General features: G+C 64.5%; 1 protein-coding gene across 2 annotated transcripts; it reads right to left on the minus strand.

Annotated features, from left to right (window-relative positions):
• Positions 1 to 960: 960 nt before the first annotated feature.
• ZNF746 (zinc finger protein 746) lies at positions 961 to 18,163 on the minus strand. Of its 2 annotated transcripts, none has more exons than XM_055146533.1 (7): positions 17,888 to 18,163; positions 15,625 to 15,924; positions 15,420 to 15,546; positions 14,312 to 14,425; positions 5,401 to 5,592; positions 5,138 to 5,266; positions 961 to 3,822 (listed from the first exon to the last, which is right to left on the minus strand). In XM_055146533.1, the coding sequence occupies exons 1-7, from the start codon at positions 17,909 to 17,911 to the stop codon at positions 2,702 to 2,704; spliced, it is 2,007 nt and encodes a 668-aa protein (XP_055002508.1). In that variant the 5' UTR covers positions 17,912 to 18,163; the 3' UTR covers positions 961 to 2,701. The 2 variants fall into 2 exon arrangements, with proteins under 2 accessions (XP_055002508.1, XP_055002514.1); XM_055146539.1 differs by having other exon boundaries at positions 15,420 to 15,501; positions 17,888 to 18,162.
• Between the last annotated feature and the right edge of the window lie 3,273 nt (positions 18,164 to 21,436).

Raw genomic sequence — 21,436 nt, forward strand, 5'->3', positions numbered from 1 at the left:
AGGCGCTTGCCTTGCACGCAGCCAACGGCACACAGTCCCCCGAGCACCGCCAGGAGGGATCCCTGAGCACAGAGCTGGGGTAAACCCTGAGTGCTGCTGGATGTGCCCCCAGCCCAATCCCACCCCCCAAGTCCACATTCTAGGGCCAAAGTGATAGTAGAGAGTAGGGCACTTGCCTTGCCCGAACGGCTGACCCGGGTTCAATCCCCGGCATCCCACAAGGTCCCAGGAGCCCGTCCGGAGTGACCCCTGAGCACCGCTGCTGTGACCCCAAAGCAAGACACAGGGAACTCCGCAGAATCCCAGACTCTGCAGACGGACGGAGTGAGACCCAGACGGAGGTCACTGCAGTGGCTGGAGGGTCCTGCGGGCGGCAGGAGGCTGAGGTCGGAGAGAGGCGACAGCAGCAGCGGGGGGGGGGGGGGGCGGGCGGGGGCCCCTGGAGCCTCGGGGACGAGAGAGGAGCACGGTGGGGCTCTCCCCGGTGGGGCCACGGTCGCGGCTTCAGCTCCAGGCATCCTTGGCGATGACCAATGTCCAGAGCGAAAACCCGAGATGGTTTAGGTCACAAGCTGTGGTGGCAGCCACAGAAGCCAGTGCCCTCAGGGCCAGAGCATGGGTCCAAGAGGGTCAAAATAAGGGGTCCCAGAAGCTGCAGACAGCCCCGGGGACCCGCTGGGGTGGGGGGGCAGGGAGAGGGGTAATTCCACGGTGTTTATCTGGCTTGCCTCATTGGCGCCCCCTTCTGGCCGTGGCGCAGTACTGCCGCTCTTCCCCAAGTTCAGGGCCCAGCCAGACAGTTGGCAGAGCCTTAAGTCACCCGCCTCATGACCAGGGTGCCGGCTGTGACCAGAGACGTGCTGTGCTGGGCCCGGGGAGGGTGTAGCATGGGAGGTGGCTGGGCCCCCCCGGCCGAGACCCCCTGCTCGAGCCCCGGCCCCACTCCCAGGTCCTCCACGGCAAACAAAAGCAGATTTTTTATTTTACATTTTCATTTCCTTAGACAACGATCCAAACCGAGAAAGACTGCACACGTGAGCGAAATGGTTAACAGTGGCCGCCCGGGGTCGCGGGGCCCGGCTCTCTGTCCGCGCCCCTGTGATCGAGACTGTCTGCGGTTCCTCCGGTCCCCAGACCTTCTACCAGTGAGACGGAGCTAAGGCGGTGACCGCGTGTCCTTGGGGCTCCGTGGCGAGAGAGGCTTCGCCCCTCGGGACACGCCGGGTGGCCGCCCGAAGCACCAAGCGGCGGCTCTACGGAAGGACCCCAGCAAGGCGCGTGGTGCTGGTTAGGTTTTATTTTAACAGACATTTTCTTTCCTCTTCGTTTTTCAAAATATCAGTTATATCAATATTAGAAGTGTAAACAGGTACAAAATATACAGTACATAGAAACGAGTCGCATAACTAGTCTATTGCCTAATAAAAGGGGAGGGAGCCGGCGAGTGGGGGGCGGGGCGGGGAGAGGGGTGCTCCCCGCCCCCCTCACGCCAGGGGGCCCGAGGGCTGAGAGCTGCGTGGTCTCTGACAACAGCTGGGGGCGGGACGTCGCCCAGCCCGCCCCGTCGGGGTCCAGAGGGGGCCTCGCTGAGGGAGAGCCCGCCCGCCCGGCCGGCCGGCTTTGCTCATGCAGACGCGAGGCGGGTCTTTTACGATGGTCCGAGCCCCCAACCCGGCTCCCCCAAACCAGGGCCCGGCCGGGGGAGCTGCAGGCACCTGGGCTGGTCCAGGTGGGGCCTCACCCCTGCACCCCCGGCCGGTGGCTATGCGGGAATCCTGAGGGTGTCCCGAGGTCCCGGCTGCCCCCCCACCCAGTGAGCCACACCAACTTTTGGACAAGGAAAATACACAACACACACAGACAAGCGGCATCTCACTGGGTGGGGTGGGAGTGCTGCCCAGCTGCTGGCCCCCGGAGGGACCCGGACCACCGCGGCTGCCCCCAGGCACCGAGGTGCAGGGGTCAGCTCTCTGGGGGATGGGGGGCGGGGGCAGGACAGGAGCCTGCTGTCCCCCCGCCCCTCCGCCGCGGCCGGGTGCTCTGTGCACACTAGGGGCGCGGCTCAGACCCCACGGGGCACTGGGCACGACCCCAGGCGGGTCCCGCTGCCAAAGACGCGTCTCACCAACACGGGCTCCCAAACCCAACGTCGCTACGGAGTTTAGACGGGAGACTATTCCCCAGCTGCTTCAAGGATGGGAAAAAAACCCAAAAAACAAAAAGAAAACAACAACAAAAAAAAACCACAACGAAAAACCACACAAAACAAAAGGAAAGGAGGTGTGGAAATTAAATTACTGAAACCGCCACCGCTCAGTCCTTAGGTCAGAGAACTGGTGTGTGTGTGTGTGTGTGTGTGTGTGAATGAGAGAGAGAGAGAGAACTGGACTGTGTGTGTGTGTGTGTGTATGAGAGAGAGAGAGAACTGGACTGTGTGTGTGTGTGTGTGTGTGTGTATGCAAGAGAGAACTGGGCTCTGTGTGTGTGTCTGTGCGCGTGGTGTGTGTGTGTTGGGGCCCCGCCTTCCTGCCTGGGCGCTTCTTTCCAGTGATCGTTCCCACGAGGGGGGGCACGCCGTGGCTCCCCCCTTCGCGGCTCCCTTCCTGCCTCCCGACGCCCACCCGCCGCCCCATCCCCCGCGTGTCCGTGGCCACTCGACAGCTGCAGCCAGCGGGGGGCGGCGGGGGTGGGGGATGCGCGGTCACAGGTCCCCGGCATCCCCGGCGGGCCCCAGGACGCTCAGGCCGCAAGTCCAGTCGGTGACCAGGTCCGTGGCGGCCAGCGGCGCCTTGGCGGGCGGGCCCTTGAAGGGGTCGGGGGGCGCGGGCGGCAGGGGCGCGGGCGGCGGGCGCGCGGCGGGGCCCTTGGCGCCGGCCGCGTGGTTGCGCTGGTGCTTGCGCAGGTGGTCCTTGCGGATGAAGCTCTTGCCGCAGACGGTGCAGGCGAAGGGCCGCACGCCCGTGTGCGTCCGGTAGTGGTCGATGAGCTTGGAGCGCTCGGTGAAGCGCTTCTCACACTCGGTGCAGGGGAAGGGCCGCTCGCCCGTGTGCAGCATGCGGTGGCGGATGAGGTGGGCCGGCCGCGTGAAGCAGCGCCCGCACTCGCCGCAGCGCAGCCCGCTGCCGTCCCGCGCGCCGCCGCCGCCGCCCGCGGCCCCCGCGCCCGCCGCGCCCCCCGCGCCGTCCGCCGCGCCCGCCGCGCCCGCCGCGCCCCCCGCGCCCGCGCCCGGCCCGCAGCTGCGCTGGTGCGCGCTCAGGCTGACCTGCAGCTGGAAGCTCTTCCCGCACGTGGCGCAGGCGAAGGGCCGGCCGCCGGGGGGCGCCGCGGGGTGCTTCTTCAGCCCCGGCTTGTGGCCGAAGCCCTTGGTCCGGCCCGGGTACTTGCAGGGGTCGGTGAAGGGCCGGGCCGCCTGGCTGGGGTCCAGCACCGCCGCCTCCCCGCCGTCCGCCGACGGGTAGGGCAGCCCCTCGGGTCCCGGGCGGGGGTTCAGGCCCACGGGGGGCTTGCACCGGAAATTCCAGCCCCACCGGACCCCCCCGAAGAGCCAGTCCCCGGGGTGCGTGTCCTCCTGGGCCACCGCGGGGCTCAGTTCCCCCATGTCCCTCTCGGGCCGCGCGGGCTCGCGCAGGCCCAGCACGGGGTCCTGGCCGGGGAAGGAGCCGCCCTGGCTCTCCCAGGCGCCCTCCTGCACGGGGCTGGGGAAGAAGCGGGTGGCCTGGCCCGGGCCGAAGAGCGAGCCGTGGGCCTCGAGGTCAGTAGGATGCACCGGGGCGGCCACCACCTCCTCCTCCTGGACTTCCGTCTTGATCACAATCTTCACATCTGCAGGGGAAGACGGGGCCCAGGTTCCAGGCTGCTCCCAGCCCCAGCTCGGGTCAGCCCTGCCCCTGGCCACCTGCCCCAGAGCGTCGGGGGTGCCCGGGTGCTCCCCCAAGCTGCCCGCACCACGTACGGGGTTCTAGGCCTGTTCTAGAACTTTCTCGGTATCTCTTCAGGGCACCTGGCCTGTTCTCGCTTGCGCTGAGGAGAGTCGGGATCTAACGCTAAGAGCAGAGGCGGCTCGGCCCGAGCCAGACTTCCCCCCTGCACGGTGAGGGCGGGGGAGGGGCGCGGGGCAGGCATGCGGCTTGCCAAGGGCGCACACACGCAGGCCACAGAGACGGGCCACGGGCGGGCAGAGAAGCCATCGGAAGGGGACGCACGTGTCTGATTTCGTGTGTGTGGACTCGGATTTTACAGCCCAAAGTTTTATCACAGGGATTGAGGCCCTTGGCACACGTGTGTGTGCACATCTGTGCACGCGTGCTGAACTATGAGCGAGCACAGACCCGGCTCTTTGAAAGAGCAGAGGCCGAGGGGACAAGCAGAAGGAACCCGGCCAGCCCGCCCGCTGCCAGTGGGTGTGCAAAGGCTGGAGCCAGGGCGGGAGCCGGCACACACAGGGCCCGCGCCAGGTGGTCCCCAGAGTGTCGCTGGGAGCAGCCCTGGAGGCCCCCAGTACCTCAGGGGGGCCCAGGTCACCCTAGGCGCTGCACCCTTGGATGCTTGCATTGAGCCCTTGGCCCTGTTGGCCGAAACCCACCAGCCGGGCCCCGGGAGGCCCAGAGGGAAGAAGACTGAGAGCTGGTAGGTCTCTCGAGTGGTCACGACACTGGCCACGGGGCCTCGGGGGCCAGAGACGCCGAACCATACACCCCTCGGCCTCGCCAGCTCTGGCTCTGGTCGGCCACCTGCCTCGGGAGGTCACGGAGAAGCAGGTCCTGGGGGTCTGCTTTGCTCCACCCCGAGAGGTGCCGGGGCTGCTCACCCCGGCGGGCAGGGTGGGGGCCCGGCTGGTCCCCAGCCTGTGGGTGTGGCTCTACGCGCCCAAAGCCCCAGCGTGAACGTGGCTCAAACATGAGGATCATCAGCCAGCACAGCGGGGAGGGCATCTGCCTTGCACACGGCCGACCCGGGTTCAATTCCCGGCATCCCATATGGTCCCCTGAGCACTGCCAGGGGTAATTCCTGAGTACAGAGCCAGGAGTCACCTCTGAGCATCGCCGGTGTGACCCCAAAAGCAAAACTAACAAACAAACAAACCCCACCACGACCCGCAGGCCGAGGAGAGAGCAGGCGCCCGCAGGCCCGGCCCTACCTTCTGTGGAGGCGGCCGCCGTGCTGAGCTTCAGGGCGCCGTCCGAGCAGGCCGAGGAGGGGTGGTGCGGGGGCAGGTCCGCGTGCCACGACGTGGGCGGGATGGTGGTGGGGAAGCTGGAGTGGACGCCTGCGGGGAGGGGGGACAGCGGGGCGGGGGGAGCTGCAGCGGACGCCTGCGGGGAGGGTGGGGGACGGGCCCCGGGAAGGACGAGGGAGCCCCCCCCTCCTGTCGCCCCTGACCCCCGCCTGCCCGCCACTCACCGGCGGCGGCGTCCGTGGACACGTCTGCGGCTCCCGAGTCGAGCTGGCTGAGGCCCCAGGGCTCCTCCCCGATGCCCGGCTGCCCGGCGGCCCAGGCCTCCACGCCCAGGCCCTGCTGCTCCTGCAGCTGCAGCTCGCCCTCCTGCTTGATCTGCATGAGCAGGTCGGGGGCGGGCACGGGGGGCCCTGCGCCTGCGGGGGGGGCACGGCGTGAGCGAGCGCGGGGCGCCGGGAGCCCCCCCAGCCCCCGCCCGTGAGAGCCAGCGAGCCCGAAGGACGGTGAGGGCCGGGGCGAGAGGGGGAGTGACGGACGGGGCAGCTCACGGGCCCAGTGTCACGGCCCGGCATGGGAACACAGCCATGGAAAGCCCCGGTGTGAACTGCCGTGTGGGAACTACGGGGCCACGCTCGGGTCGGGACCGGCCCCCCCAGCCCTCCGGTGGCTGGTGGCTTGGCGGTCACACCCACAGACCGCCCTGGCGCCACGCAATCCCAGCCACAGCCCGGACCCAGGGACTGTGCAATAAGGCGACACAGAACATTCTCGCATTTGCGGCTGCGCGTCCTCCGACACCCTAGCCCAGAGATTCGCCAAAAGCCGCACACGGCTGTTCGGGTTTAATGTACACGGAGTCTCTTGTACAGGGGCTTAGAGGGTTCCCGGGCGCGATACAGCGGCCTCACACTCTTTTCTCGCGGGGCGGGAACTGGAGTTTGAACGTCATTTGTAATGAACTATTGTGAACAACTTTATAAAAATCAAAATTAAAAAAAAAAAGGGAATTACTGGGCGAGCACGTGACCGTCACAGGCGGGAGGCCCACCGGAGCCCGGGACGCACCAGGGCCGGCCCCGGGCGGCACACAGAGCTGCTCAGTAGACAGCGGCAGATCAGACTCAGCAGGGCCGTTCCCCTGTGAGAAAAACGGAGCTCTGCTGAGGAGCGGGAGAAACTGCACCGAGACTCTGGGCGGAGGGCCAGGCGGCCGGCCGTCAGCTCCCCGCGGCCACAAAGCCCCTGACCCGGGGATCTGAAACCGCTGGGGACAGCCTGAAAAACACACACGTCGGCCGCGGGCAGACAGGGAGGGGCGGGCGCGGGGAGGGCCCATGAGCAGACTGGAAGGCGGGCACAGGCCTTGCACCTGTGAGGCCCAGGGTTCGAGCCCTGGCTGCGCCAAACTCACTGTAGCACTGTTGTCCCATTGGTCATCGATTTGCTCGAGCGGGCACCAGTAACGTCTCCATTGTGAGACTTGTTGCTACTGTATTTGGCATATCGAATATGCCACGGGGAGCTTGCCAGGCTCTGCCATGCGGGCGAGATACTCTCGGTAGCTTGCCGGGCTCTCCCAGAGGGTCGGAGGAATCGAACCCAGGTCGGCTTCGTGCAAGGCAAACGCCCTACCCGCTGTGTTATTGCTCCAGTCCGAAAGTAGTGAGTGGTCGCAAGGTCAACCTAAAGTCAACCTGCGGCCAAAACACAAACAAAAAACTCCAAACAGCAACAACAAAAACTGGGGAAAGCTGAGTCCAGCTGGGGAGGAGGCAGAGTTCAGCCACCCCTGCCCCCAACCTGGGCCCCGAAGGGAGAGTCCTGGAGGACGGAGGGTGAAGCAAGGACTGGCCCAGGCAGGGCAGCGGCCCACTCCGGGGCGGGGAGTCACGAGAGGGTCAGACACACTGAGAGGGGCAGGTGCCAGATACGGCCTGACCGGGGGACGAGGGGTCAGCACTGCATTACCCCAACTCAGCGCTCAGAGGCCGAGACGCAGGAGAGAACAGAACGGGGAGCAAAGCCGTGAAGCCGAGAGTAAGGGACCAGTGAGGCTTTGGGAGACGGTAAGGGCCACTTTATTTAAAAAAAAAAAAAATTTGGTTTTCTTTTTGAGGGGGTCCCACCTGGCCTTCTCAGGACTCAGGAATTCCTCCTGGCAGGACAACCCCACGGGAGGCCGGGATCGAACTGAGTCGGCCACGTGCAAGGCAAACGCCCTCCCCGCTGTGCTATCGCTCCGGCCCGAAACTTGGGGAATGAGTGAGTCAGTTCTGAACTTTAACACGGTCTACGGCAAACGCTCACTTTAACGTCTCAGCGGGGACCAGGCTGAGAGGAGAGGAGGTCTGAATGTTCCGTAGACAGCATCAGGTGAGTCGTGATGCTCGGGCCCGAGTGCTCTCCCTGACCCGAAGGGAGTTTACTTTGGGGAGGGGGGGGCATCCATTCCCATGCAGTCTCCTGGGGTCAGTGCCAGTGCTAGGGCGAGGGGCCCCAGGGGGACGCCTGCCGGAACATCGTTTACTTTTCATACAGCATCTTTCTGATCCGGGCGGACAGTTATGCAAATAACAAGGCAGCGTAGGGAGAAACCTGCAATCTGCAACGCGTCGTGTGCACCTACCCTTGCTGTGTGGACAACTGAAAGGTAAAGAGGGGGTGCAGTGGGGAGGGACTCGCCCTGTACATGGCCAGCCCGGGTCCGGTCCCCGGCACCGCCTACGGTTCTCTGAGCCCCACCGGGAGTGACCCCTGAGCACAGAGCCAGGAGGAAGCCCCGGGCACCACTGGGTGTGGCACTGAAAGATGAAAAAAAATAATAATAAACTGGTGGTGAGCTGGAGCGATAGCACAGTGGGTAGGGCATCTGCCTTGCACGTGGTCGACCTGGGTTCGATTCCTCTGCCCCCTCGGAGAGCCCGGCAAGCTACCGAGAGGATCCTGCCCACACGGCAGAGCCTGGCAAGCTCCCCGTGGCGTATTCGATATGCCAAAAACAGTAACAAACAAGTCTTACAATGGAGACGTTACTGGTGCCCGCTCGAGCAAATCAATGAGCAACGGGATGACAGTGACAGTGAAAAAAAACTGGTGGTGGGTCTGACATTGGAACATTGTACACCTCCAAGGGTAACTGAGCAAATCACGGTGCACTACTCTCTAATAAAAAATTTAAGTAAGAAAAAGAAAGGTAAAGAAGCTGGTGGGGGCGGTGGCCTGCTGGTCAGGCGCAGGAGCCCTGGGTTGGGCGGCGACATCACAGCCAAGGGGGAGACGATCCTACTGAAGGCCAAAGCCCGGCCCACCCGCTTACAAGGGAGACCACAGGATGCAAAAGTTGGTAGGGGCTGGAGCGATAGCACAGCGGGGAGGGCGTTTGCCTTGCACGCGGCTGACCTGGGTTCGATTCCCAGCATCCCATATGGTCCCCTGAGCACCGCCAGGGATGATTCCTGAGTGCAGAGCCAGGAGTGACCCCTGTGCATCCCCGGGTGTGACCCAAAAAGAAAAAAAACAAAAACACCAGGATGCAAAAGTTGGTCGAGGAAAGATCTGCTGGGCCAGAGATGGCAAGTTTTGTTTGCTTGGGGGTCCCGCCTGGCGGTGCTCAGGGGACCAGATGGGATGCTGGGGACCAACCCCAGGTCGGCTACGTGCCAGGGCCCCACTGACGTCTGTCTCTCTGACCCTAACTGAGTCTTAGAAACTAAGTTCCAGGGCCCCGAGAGGCAGTGTGTGGGGCGCCCGCCTGCCTTGCACGTGGCCGACCTGGGTTGGATCCCCGACCCCAGACGGCCCCCCAGGCACCCCAGGAGGGATTCCTGAGTGCAGAGCCAGGAGCCCCCAGCACTGCCGGACGTGGCTCCCTAAAACAAAATAAAAATAGAAACCGCCAAAAAATTAAAAAAATAAAAAAAAGAAGATATTATACCATTATTAGACGGGTAGACTTTAAAAAGGAAAAAAGGCCTTCACCAAATGACAGGAGAGCACTGTGTAATGGTGGGCTGACCTGGAAGACAGAGTGAGTCTAACGTTTCCATCAACGTGCATAGTTCAGAACAGTGAGCAAAACCGACAGAGATCGGGAGAAACTTGTCGCTGGCAGTTTCAACACACCCCTTTCCATAACGGATAAATCTAGTCGACAAAGGTCACAGAAAATTGGCACAACACTATTTATACACCCGATGAAATGAATGTACGTTTCCTTTGTACACAAGGAAGGCATAAGGGCTCGGTCCCCAGCAAGACAACGGTCCCCTGAGCACCACCAGGAGTGACCCTGAGCAGAGGGCCACTGGGAGGTGGGGGGGGGAGGAGGAGGAAGAGGAAGAAGAGGAGGAAGAGGAGGAAAAGATCAACAGTATTGGGGCTGGAGCGACAGCACAGCGGGGAGGGCGTTTGCCTTGCACGCGGCCAACCCAGGTTCGATTCCCAGCATCCCATGTGGTCCCCCGAGCACCGTCAGGAGTAATTCCTGAGTGCAGAGCCAGGAGTGACCCCTGTGCATCACCAGGTGTGACCCAAAATGAAAAATTAAGTAAAATTAAAGAAAAAAAAGAGCAACAGTATTGACAATACTCCAACTAATTGAAAGGCTGCTGGGGAATGAACATTTCCTTAGAAAAAGCATGACCTGCCAAAGCTGACTAAGGACCGAGAATCCCAGTGGCCCTTAACTCTAGGGCTGAGGACAGCCTCCCCTCAAAGGGCCGCGTCGCCGGCATGCTCACCGTAATGCACAAGAGGAAAGGAGAGGGGCTGGAGCGATAGCACAGCGGGGAGGGCACTCGCCTTGCACGCGGCCGACCCGGGTTCGATTCCCAGCATCCCATACGGTCCCCTGAGCAGCGCCAGGAGTAATTCCTGCCAGGAGTAATTCCTGAGTGCAGAGCCAGGAGGAACCCCTGTGCATCGCCGGGTGTGACCCAAAAGCCAAAAAAAAAAAAAAAAAGAGGAAAAGGAGAGAGCGGGCAAGAAAGGAGGTGCCTCCCACAGAGGCAGGCTGGGGTGGGGGTATTGGGGGTGGGGGGAGGGAAATGGGGGACACTGGTGGGATGGGTGCTGGGTCACGGCATGACTGAAACCCAGTAAGGAACAGCTTGCAATGGTCTATCTCACGGATATTCAAATAAATAAATAAAAGATGAAGTATTAAAAAAAACTAAAACAAAGGGTGTGGGGGCTAGACACCCTCTGTGGTGGTCTCTAATAAATGATTTAAAAAAAAAAACAACAGGTAATTCCAGCATTACACAAATTCTCTGACAAGAGCTGAAGGGACACATCAGAGCTTAAAAAAACATGTATAAATCATTAAAAAAAAAAAAATTGGAGTCACACCTGGTGGTGCTTGGGCCCAGGAATTAATTAATCAGAGCTTTATCCTGACTAAGAACCAGATAGAGACAGTCGGGTCTGAGAGAGGAAAAGCACGGGCCGATTCGGTATCTCAATTAAAATGGCTAAAGCACAAAGCAAGGCTCGCTGTTCTCCGCGTGCAGGAAGAGGCACGATCCTGAACAACATCAGCAGCAACGGCAGCAACGCCAGTAAAGGAGCTTCTCCCGAAGGTCTACTCCCAGAGAACAAGGTTGGTTCAATACCAGGAAGACAGCGTCCTCTTCCCGTTTAGCCGAGGAGAAAAGAGATACATATTCATCTCCACTCCGAGCCTCGGGACGTGCTAATGACCTTGGATGTAGCTCAGCGCCGTGCAAGTGGGAGGCCCTGGATTTGACCCTCAGCACGAAAGAAAATGAAGCAATAAAAAAAAAAAAACACCAAGACCAGCATTCTCGAACCTTCCCGCACAAACTCCCGCCGGAAACACCTAGCCAACTGCAAACCAGGAGCCTTACACAACCCGAGGAAGAACAGATGAACGAAACCTAACAAATACCACCGGAAAAAAGCACCCGATTTAAAAGCCACGGGACGGGACACTGGCCACCACCCTCTGGACTGAGGGATTTCTGGGGCTTCTCACCGAGCACGGGAAAACCAGAGAACAGCAAAACATCAGCCACGCAGACCTGAAAAGCAAGACGGGGACCGGAGTGGTAGCCCAGCGGGTGGGGCATTTGCCTTGCACGCGGCCGACCTGGGCTCGATCCTCGGCAACCTCTAAGGTCCCCTGAGCACCACCAGGAGTAACCCCTGAGCATCGCTGGGTGTGACCCACAAAGAAGAAAGAGAGCAGGTCTTACTGAGGAGGAAACAGTTCCCTCGCTGGAGCATCCACGAGCCGTCAGACGGCGTCGGAAGCATCGAGCGGGTGCCTGGGTCCAGACAGAATCCAGAGGAGCAAGGAAACGACTTTACGCCCAGGGCACTCAGGAAGGCCCGTGGGTCAAATTGGTCTGTTCTAGGCCACCCTCGGCTGTGACGGGCTCGAACCCAGGGCCTCACCGTCCAAGGCAAGCGCCCACCATCCAGCCATGCCCTTCACTCCTCTCACCATCCCGAATGATCTAGAAGCATTCAGACGCCACAAGTGGCCGGAGAGACAGCACAGCGGCAGGGCATTTGCCGGCACCCCCTGTGAGCCTCCCCCCAGCCCAGAGCCAGCCTTGAGGACCAGCAGATGTGCTCCCCCGTCCCGCCAAAGACACTCTAGAAGTTTCCTACAGCTCAGTGGCCAGGAGGTAGTTACTGTTCAACAGTATATTGGGCTCACTGGTGCACCCCCAAGTATGTGTGTATACACACACGCACGCGCGCACACACACACACACACACACACACACAGTGCCACGGGGACGCAGTAAGAAGAGAGAACTTTCTGCATGGCCTACAGCGGGCAGAACCAAGCACTCAAACTTCTGGGGCCTCTGAGGTGATGAGGTGAGGAAGGACTGAGGAACCAAGCCGACAGCACGAACAGCCACGTGCGGCTGGAGCGACAGCACAGCGGGGAGGGCGTTTGCCTTGCATGCGGCCAACCCGGGTTCGATCCCCAGCATCCCGTATGGTCCCCCGAGCACCGCCAGGAGTAACTCCTGAGTGCAGAGCCAGGATCGACCCCTGGGCATCGCCAGGTGCGACCCAAGAAAGAACAGACACGTGACGCACAGGCCTGAGGAACCCCCTCCACCAGACCAACGGCCACAGAGCTGCAATGCCTCAGTGGCGCCCCCAGCAGGACCCTGTCGTAACGGCCGTTCGTCTGAAACCCTGGGGCCTTTCCATCAGGACCTCCTGAGGGCAGGACTTAAAAACTGGGAAATTCCTACAGAACAGCGGTTCGTGACAGCCACGGGGACAAGCAGGGCAGGGATTGTGCTCCGGCCGCCCGGGCCGTCTCGCTGGCCCCATCACGCATCCTAGCTTCCCTTTTCTTCTTTCTGTTTTAGGGCCACAGCTGGCTGTGCTCAGGGATCACTCCCGGCAGTACTCGGGGGACCATATGAGGTGCTGGGGATCGAACCCGGGTCAGCCAGGCCACGTGCAAGGCCAAGGCCCGACCCATCGCACTGCAAGTCTTCTAGGCGAGTCGTCTAAGACGCCAACAGTGCAGAGCTCAGACACAGACCCCGAGCACAGCCACCGACTGACCAGCGGGAACCACGCACGCGTGTGGGACAACCGCGTATGCGACCAAACGGGCCTCACGCACCGTCACGGAAGGGACAGAACCGCCGAGAGTCGCCCGGGACATCTCCCACCTCGGAAAACCCTTCCGTTTGTCTGTCTGACTCCGGGCCACGCCCAGCTGTGCGCCAGGCTTCCTCCTGGATCTGCACTCGGGGGTCGTCCTGGCGGGGCGTGAGGGACCACCTGGTGCCAGGGGTAGAACCTGGGCTGGCTGCATGGCATGCAAGGCCCTTAGCCACTGCACTACCTCTGGCCCTCGCCGAAATTTTCAAAACTCCTCCTTGCGACCAAGCCCTAAAGTACTGTTAATCCACAGTACTAACCATAGATGCACACTTAAACGCGAAAAGCAAAACAGACCATTTCATAAGAAAACGCAGAACATTTACGCTGCCTCAAGTGGGCAGGGAAGGGTCTTCCAAGACCAGGCCAGGGTGGCGGCTCAGAGTTGGCTCCGCAGGGGGCCGGCGTGCACCAGCACCGCCAAGAGCCCCCCCCCAGCACCCCTGGGTGCTAACCCAAGTAAACAAACACTAGGACCAAAAGGAACACACTCAGATGTTTGATCACTCTGACTGGAAACTTCCAGAACAGAGACTGCACCCTGGGGGAGACGTTTGTAACGCAAATAATGGGACAGGGTGGGGGCGGGGGCGGGGGTGGGGCTAGAGGCGCAGAGCCAGCTTGAAAAGCCACTCAGGAGGAGAAGGAAAGGGATTCCCCAGACAGGGCACCGAGCACCGAGCACTGAGTACCTGGACGGACACAAGGAGAATGGGATTTCCCAGCCCAGGGAGGGGAGGCCTGAGGCCGGTTCACCGCCCCAGAGAGGCAGACATCCCATTCCGTCCCGGCTGCGGGAGGGCTCAGCAGGGGTGGGGGTGGGGGGGCAATATCCGACCCCTGCAGGGCAGGGCCCCAGAGACACAGCAGGGGGCGGAAGCACCCGGGCCCACCCAAGGCCTCACTGCAGCGTCCAGAGAGGAGGCGGGGACCCCCGTGGAGGCTCCCAGACCTACGCGCGGGCACGCGGCACGCCCCGGGAGCAGCTGCGTCAGGACCCACGGGTGCCATGACGGGGACAGACACTTCCTCAAAGCGCCGAGCACAGCCCGCCGTGGCTTCCTCTCTGGGCCGCCCGCCAGCTCCCGGGACGGCGAGAGGCGCGCTTCCCCGAGGGGGCCCACGCGCGGCCCGCCCAACCCCGGGAGCCGTCCTGCCGACCTCAGGAAGGCCCAGCTGAGGTCAGGCGGGGGCACGGCTGGAACCCGCCCTCCAGGTCCTTCGCGACTGTCCGAGAGGCTCGGGGCGGGTCCCCCAAACTGCTCCTTGCACCCACAGGTGCTGGGACCCACCCCCTGGCTCGCACCCGATGGCCTGCGCATCTCCGCCACGGCGGCTCGCGGGAAACGTGGTCCGCTCACCCTCTGCCCCCGGTTCCCGGCCGCTGGCAACTGTCCCGAGGCGCGCGGCATGTCAGGCGCTTCCTGCCGCTGCCCCCGGAACCGCCCGGCCCTCCTCCCTGCGCCTCACCTGGACTCGGGTCCACGGGCACGTCCGGGACCTTGGGGGCCCCGCGGCGCCAGCCACACGGCTCCTTGCCTTGCTCGATCTGGGAGAGCACCTCGGGCTTGGAGATGGCGTAGTCTGAGGAGAGACACCACGGTCAGCTCGGCTGGCGCCGGACGCACGCCGGAATAGGGGGTCCCGCCCCCCAGGAGGCAGCTCTGGCCCCGAGGGGCCGTCTCGGGTCTGAGGCACTGCTGGCTGGGGGCTGGGTGGAGGCCAGGGCTGCTGCTGCTGCTGCTGCTGCCCGCTGTCCGCTCCGCTCCCCCCTGTAGCAGACGCACCTCCCCGAGACAGGAATGGGAGCCGGTCAAGAGAGGGCATTTCTGGGCTGCAGCGATAGCGCAGCGGGGAGGGCATTTGCCTTGCATGTGGCGAGCCGGGTTCGATTCCCGGCATCCCATACATATGGTCCCTGAGCACCGCCAGGAGTAATTCCTGAGTGCACGAGCCAGGAGTAACCCCTGTGCATCGCCCGGTATGACCAAAAACAGAAAAAAAAAAAAAAAAAGGCATTTCTGTCCACGACCCCGAGTGCCCGGGCCCGCAGGCAGCTCCTCCTCGCCCAGAGTCTGAGTGAGGGGCACAGCACGCCTGTCCCAGGCTGCCCTCGGGGCCGGCGCCTGCCGGGTTCCAGGCAGGAGGGAGCTGGTACCTCGGCGGGGCCCAGGTTTCAGAGACCCGGGCCTCGACCCTGAGCCCTGCCGTCAGTGACCCCTCAACACAGTCAGGGGGCTGGGGAGTGTCCAGCGGAGAGGGCGCTGGCCTCGGACACGGCCGACCCGGGTTCCACCCCTGTCATCACTCCACATGCTCCCCTGAGCCTGGCCGGGTGTGACTCCTGGAGCGGCCTGTGAGCATCACCAGGGGTGGCCCCCAAGACAAAACCAAAAACCAACCCGAACCCCCCAAGAGCCAGGAACCGGCCCCGAGCACCTCTGGGTGAGCCATTCAAAGAAAATACAACAAAAAGCGCCAGGTGCGTGCGAGCAGGTGGCAGCGGAGAAGTCCGGCGTGGAGGGGGAGGGCCGCAGACTCCCCCCCCTGGCGCCCAGGAGGGGGGACCCCACCTTACCCAGCGACACGAGCGTCTCGTAGTTGCCGCGCATCACGTGCTTGTACAGCTCCTTCTGCCAGGCGTCCAGCTTGCCCCACTCCTGCTCGGAGAAATACACGGCCACGTCATCAAAGGTCACGGGCACCTGCAACCACAGGGTCACGCGTGCTCACCCGCTCTCCCGGAGGCCGGGCCCTCTCGGCACGCCCCCCGCCCGGCCCACCTTGGGGGTCTCGCCCTTGCTGCCGGGCGGCAGGCGCAGGATCCAGAAGTTGCGGTTCCGCAGCAGGTTCTCCATGTTCTCCAGGCGCCGCTGCAGCAGCCCGTACTCCTGCAGCAGGGTGCCCAGCACCGCCCACTTGCCCTCCAGCTGGTGGCCGAACTCGGCCGCCGTCTTCTCGCAGTCCGCCAGCTTCTTCTCGGCCATCCCGGTCCGGCCTTCCAGAGACAGCAGGCGCGCCGCCTGCGACTCGATCTTGCGCTCCATGGCCTGGATGGTGGCCGCCATGGTCCAGGGAGAAATCTGCCGGGCCGGGGAGAGAAGACGCGGCGGCGTCATCCCCGGCCGGGGTCCGTCCACTCCCAGGCGTGGGAGACCCCGCCGGGCAGGGGGCCGGGGGCCGGGGGCCGGGGGCCGGAAGTGGGGGTGGTCTGGGCTCTGGGCGGTCCTGGGTCTGGCGGGGCCCTTCCCTCCAGCTCTCCGCAGCGCGCAGAGACGGCCCGTGGCCCCCGGCCGCCCGCGAGGCCCTCGCGGACACTCCGCACTGCCTGGAGGACGACGCCGAAGCGTTGCCGGGGTGCTCCGGGGAAGGCACCGCGCCGGCCCCGGCTGGGATGATGACCCAGCAAACCGCGGCTGCCCACCGCAGCCTCCCGCGGACGCTTTCAGATGCTCGCTGGCAGGGACGCACCCAGGGCCTCACGCGCGGGACGCACGCCCTCACGGGCACATCCTCGCCCACCAAGGCGCTTCTCTGGATCTCTAAAGCATCTTACCTGCCCCCGCTAGAAAATAAGCAAATGCTTATTTCCCACTCTTTCCCCAGGGACGTGCACGGGCCGGGCCAGCTGTCAGCAGCCTCCCTGCAGCCCCGTCCATACTGCCCCAGGCCAGCAAGTGCCCAGCAGCCCGCAGTGGGGTCTGTGATGTGACACAAGGGCCTGGGGTCTCCCTCAAAGTCCGGGGTGCCCTCCCATGGGGTGATAGTCCAAAGGCAGGGTCAGAGCTCAGGGACCCCCACGGCTGCCCCAGGGCCTCCCAGGGCGTTTGGACGCCGGGGTCCATTACAGTCACAGACCCTGACATGGACTGGAAAGGGGTGACAAAGGACAGTCTGGAGAAACCAAAAGACAGAGCCATGGGGGGATTCGGGTGGCGCTGGGAGTGAGCCGGGTGACCCGCGGAGAGCGTGCAGGGTAGCCGAGTGAGGGGTCCAGGGGAGGCCGGTGCTTGGCGTGGCCCCATGACCTGAGGAAGGGCTCCCGGGGGTCTCCGAGAGGGGAGGGGCTGCTGGGCCCTGATCAGACATGACCCCCGAGACCTCCAGGACGGGGCTGGCTGCCCCAAACCCTCCGACCCGGCCACGGCGACCCCATCTGCAAGAACTGGCGCCAGAACCCTTCGGTCCACTTCGCCACCGGCTCCGCGCGCCAGGACACCTCCTAGGCCGCTCAGGGCGGTCACTAGCTGGGCACAGATAAAGGGGCACGGGCAGCAACGCCTGCTTGGGGTGTGGCCCTCCATGCGGGCTCCGGCCAGACCCTCCATCCACAGGGGCCTTGGGCTGTCCTGGGCCGGGCCAGGTCCCTGGGACCCAGGGGCCTGCGACTGACCCAGGGCTCCGTCCACGAGGCCACCCTGCGTCCCCCGGCGCCCGGGGGCACGCCCCACCATGCTTCCCGGCCCGGGGCGCTGCAGAGTGTCACCTCGGGAGGCTCGGGCTGCAGAGAGGCCCCTTCCCCTGCTATGGCGGGGCCAGGCCTGCACGGGCCGCCCGGGGCTCACCTGTCCGCGGCCCCGCGCGCCCCCGGGCCTCCCCCGGCGCCCCCGCACGCTCGCGGGCAAGTTAACTTCTCTAGGCCGCGGGTCTCCCTCCCGCCTGACAGCGCCCGAGCAGGCCCGCGCCCGGCCCGCGCCGCCCCCCGCGCCCGCCGCCGGCCGGGGGCCGCGGGGCGCAGGCCCGACCCCTCCCGGGCGCGGGGCGCGGGGGCCGCCGGCAGGGCGGGCGCGGGCGCAGGAAGGACCCGGCGGGCGCGGGGATGCGGGGCCGCGCGGGCGGGGGCAGGAAGCGCCGGGCGGCGGGGGCCGGGCCGGGCCGGGCCGGGCCGGGTCGGGCTGTCCCGCCCGGGCCCGCTCGGCCCGCCCCGGGGGCCCCGCGGCCGGCGGCGTAGGCCCGGCGGCCCCGCGGCCCGCGCCCGCCCCCCGCGCCCGCGCCCGGGGCCTGCGGCGCATCGGCGCGCGCGTCCGTCCGTCCGTCCGTCCTTACCGGAGCCGCGGCCGCCTCGGCCATGGCCCTGCGCTGTCCGGCCCGCCCGGCGCCGAGGAAGTGGCCGCCGCCGTCCACGCCGCGCGTCTCCCCCGCAGGCGGCGCCTCCCGCCCGGCCCGGCCTCGCCCGCGCCGCTCCGCCCGCAGACGCGCCGCCGCCGTCAGCGCCCGGCCGGTCCACACTGCATCCTGGGAGCCGGCGCAGGCCCGTAGGCTTCCTGGAGGCAGCGCGGCCGCACAGCCCCACCTGCAGCCCGGACCGGCGAACGGCAGGCGCGCGGCGCCCGCCCCGCCCCGCCCCGCCCCGGCCCGCCCGGCCCGCCCCGCCCCGCGCGCGCCCGCCCGCCGCCGCCCACCTGCGCGCCCCGCCGAGTCCCCGCCCACCGCCGCAGCGACCCCCGCCCGCGGCCCCCAGGCGCCCGCGGCAGCCCCTCCCCCGCCCCGATCGCCCGCGCGGCCGACCCCGGCCCTGGCGCCCCGGGCCCACCTGTCCCGCGCGACCCCGTCCTCCGGCCCCCCCGCCCGCGACCCCCGCCCGACCCGCCTGGCCAGCGCCTCCCGCTCTGGGCCCCCCATCCCGACGGCCTGACTCGGTTATTTCAAACAAACCACAGAAAGCCGAGACGACCCTTCCCGCCCCGGACAGAGGGTCCGGCGGGCGCCCCCCGCAGACCCCGCCGCCCGCGCCCGGGGGTGCCCCGACCCCGGAGCGCTGGGGCCGCGGCGACGCACGCGCCCCGGATTTGAAACGGGCAAAGTCTTCCAGCAAGAGCGAGGGTCTCGCTCGGACCATCAACCGGGGTCATTTCCCCCCCCCCCCCCTTTACGTTTATTTCTCCGTGTTTTAGGAAGGAGCAGTGGGGCCGATGCCGGCGTCTGCACTGATCTTGCCCCGGGGTTTGAGTTAGAAAGGCGTTGATGGTATTTTCGGAAGAACCGGTCCAGAATGGTGCCGGCTCTGTTGAAAACACGGGCACACCGCTGGAAGCATCTGCGGGCCGGGCTCTAAGTTTCTAGGTTCTCCCTCGCCACAACGGTGCCAGCTGCATACCCGTTCCGACGTTTCTAGAACACAGGCCATTGGCATATACTCTCGGACTCCTTCCCCCTTCCAACCGGTGTTTTCATTCTGAGCTGTCAGGAACCGCGTTTAGGTGAAGGAGAGGAGAGGGACGCTTTGGGGTCAAACCCAGGAGGACACCCCAGCGGCTGGGCGCGCTCCCCGTGGGCACCCCTGGCTCTGGCTGCCCAGGTCAGCGGGCCTGGCAGGAGGCCAACCATGACTATTCAGACATGGAACCATCTGGTGCACGCAGGACACGTGTGTGCATTATGGGGCCAGGTGCCCCGCGGCTGCCAGCCACGTGAAAGGGTCCCTCACCCGCTCACTGTCCAGCAGGTCCCGAGTCTGTCCCGGCCCCTTGACCGTATCCTCACTGAGCACTGGCCGACTGAGCCCGTGACTGGTGCAACCATGAAGGAGCCAATAAAACAACTCGATAATGATGATTAAAAGCCCGGAGCACGGAATCGTGCGCCTGCCTGCTCTGGACAGCGGGGCCCAGGGCCCGGGGCATGATGGGAAGAAGGTCGCAGGCACAAGCCCCTCTCATGGCAGCCCGGCTGCATCCGTCCAGCTTGCTGAGCGGGTCTGCATCCGTGCAGCTCCCAGGTCGTCTGCATCCCTCTGGCTAGGTCTGTTTGTATCCATCTGCTCCCGGGGCCCATTTGTATCCATCCAGCTCCCACCCAGGTCCGCTGCACCCATCCAGGCCCATTTGTATCCATCTCACTGGCCAGGTCCGTCTGCACCCATCCAGCTCCCAGGTCCGTCTGCACCCATCCATCCGTCCATCCATCCATCCATCCATCCAGCCAGCCAGGTCCAAATGCATCCATCCGACTGGCCGCTCGTGGCTAGCTCGTTGGCCAGTGCCCTTTTCCCTGCCTAGAAGGGCTGCTCCTGGCCGAGCGCGGAGAAGGGGCATCTTTCTAGGCAGTAAGTACCCCACGCTCCGGGGTAGCATGGCCCCGGGCAGGGCGGGCGCATTGCAGACGCCACCATGGCACATGGGGTCTCTCTGCCCGTTGGGCCTGTGGACCTGGGCACCCCCTGCCAATGAGCTTTTCCCGGGAGGGGGGACCGACTGGGGTTGTTCTTCCAGAGTGGGAAGCCAAGCCCACCCGAACAGCCCTGGTAGGTTCACTCTGCTCCGAGCAAGCCCCTCCAGTCCCTTCAAAGGCAGCTGTGCCCAGGGCCTCTTCCCGCACGCTCCTGCTCCCCCAGTCCTGCCCCCCCAGAGCCCGGCACCCCGCTGAGCCATGTGCCTGGGGGGCGTCATACCTGTCCGCTCCAGCGGGAGCATCCATCCCAGGAGCCTACTTTGTTTCACCCATTTGAGACCCCCATTCCCCTCCCCGGCCCCCTCTGGTAACCACGGCTCTCTCTGCTCTTAGACCTGGAGGTCTGCTTTTGTCTTATTTGTGCGCTCATGTACTTTGTTTCTTTCTGTCTTGGCTTGGGTTGTGTGTTGAGGCCACACCTGGCAATGCTCAGGTTCCTCCTGGCTTGGCACTGGGCTGGGCAGTCGCTCCCGGTGTTGGTGCTGGGGTGGGGGGTTGGGGTGTGTGGGGGGGCGGCGCATGTGGGATGCCGGGCCTGGAACGTCAGCATGCCAGGTGAACGCCAGGGAAACGCCAGGGAAACGCCACAGCTGCTGCGCTGTTGCCCTGGCCCTGGCTTTGTTTCTTGATCCTCTGCATACCAGAGAAATCGTCCGGCGGCGTTTGTCTTTCTCAGGCTAACTTGTTCGTCTCAGTTTGCAGCCTCACCCACCCGTCCTCAGGGGCTCCTCCCAGCTGCGGACGCAGGGGTGGCTCCCGCACACCCGGGGTAGCTGGGAGTGACTCTAGCACGGGAAGCAGCGTCCTAGCCTACTGGATGGTTTCTGGGGGCCCCAGACCGGCTTATCTCACCGAGCCCACCATCCTCAGCTCATCCATGTTGTTGCAAGGGGCGGGTTTCATCTCTTCTAGCCCAGTAGTATTCCAGATGCACAAAAACGACCTTTCTCCATCCACTCATCCACCAGTGGGCGTTTGGGTTGTTTCTGTATTTTTTTTTTTGGCTTTTTTTTGGGGGGGTTCTGGGGGGCACACCTGGTGATGCTCAGGGCTTATTCCTGGCTCTGCACTCAGAAATTACTCCGTGCAGGCTTGGGGAACCAAACGTGGTGCTGGGGTGAGAACCTGGGTGTGCTGCGTGCAAGGCAAGCGCCCTCCCTGCCGGAGCCCCCCGCCCCGACTCTGCGTCTTGTCTGCCGTATGTAAGTCGCGCTGCGGAGAGCAGGCCCCTGCGCAGGGCTCTGCGGATGCGTGTTGTTGTATTCTCTGGCTGCGTGCCCGGAAGTGGGCCGGCTGGCTCCCGGAGTATTGCAGCTCCACTAGGCAGAGAGCCTCCGGCCAAGGGTATGAGCAGAGGAAGAGTCTGGAAAAGCCCTGGAGCTGGGAAGGGACCGTGCGTGTTTGGGGGAAGGCAGCCGGGCTTGG

This window comes from Sorex araneus, chromosome 1 (assembly GCF_027595985.1).
Source record: "Sorex araneus isolate mSorAra2 chromosome 1, mSorAra2.pri, whole genome shotgun sequence".
Classification (NCBI taxonomy): Eukaryota; Metazoa; Chordata; class Mammalia; order Eulipotyphla; family Soricidae; genus Sorex; species Sorex araneus.

Coding starts and splice junctions, on each gene's coding strand:
- ZNF746 (XM_055146533.1), bottom strand. CDS start 17,911: ATGGCCGAGGCGGCCGCGGCTCCG. Junction 15,547..15,624: donor GCAAGGGCGAGACCCCCAAG/GTGGGCCGGGCG, acceptor CTGTGGTTGCAG/GTGCCCGTGACCTTTGATGA. Junction 3,823..5,137: donor GGCGGCCGCCTCCACAGAAG/GTAGGGCCGGGC, acceptor CTTCCCCTGCAG/ATGTGAAGATTGTGATCAAG.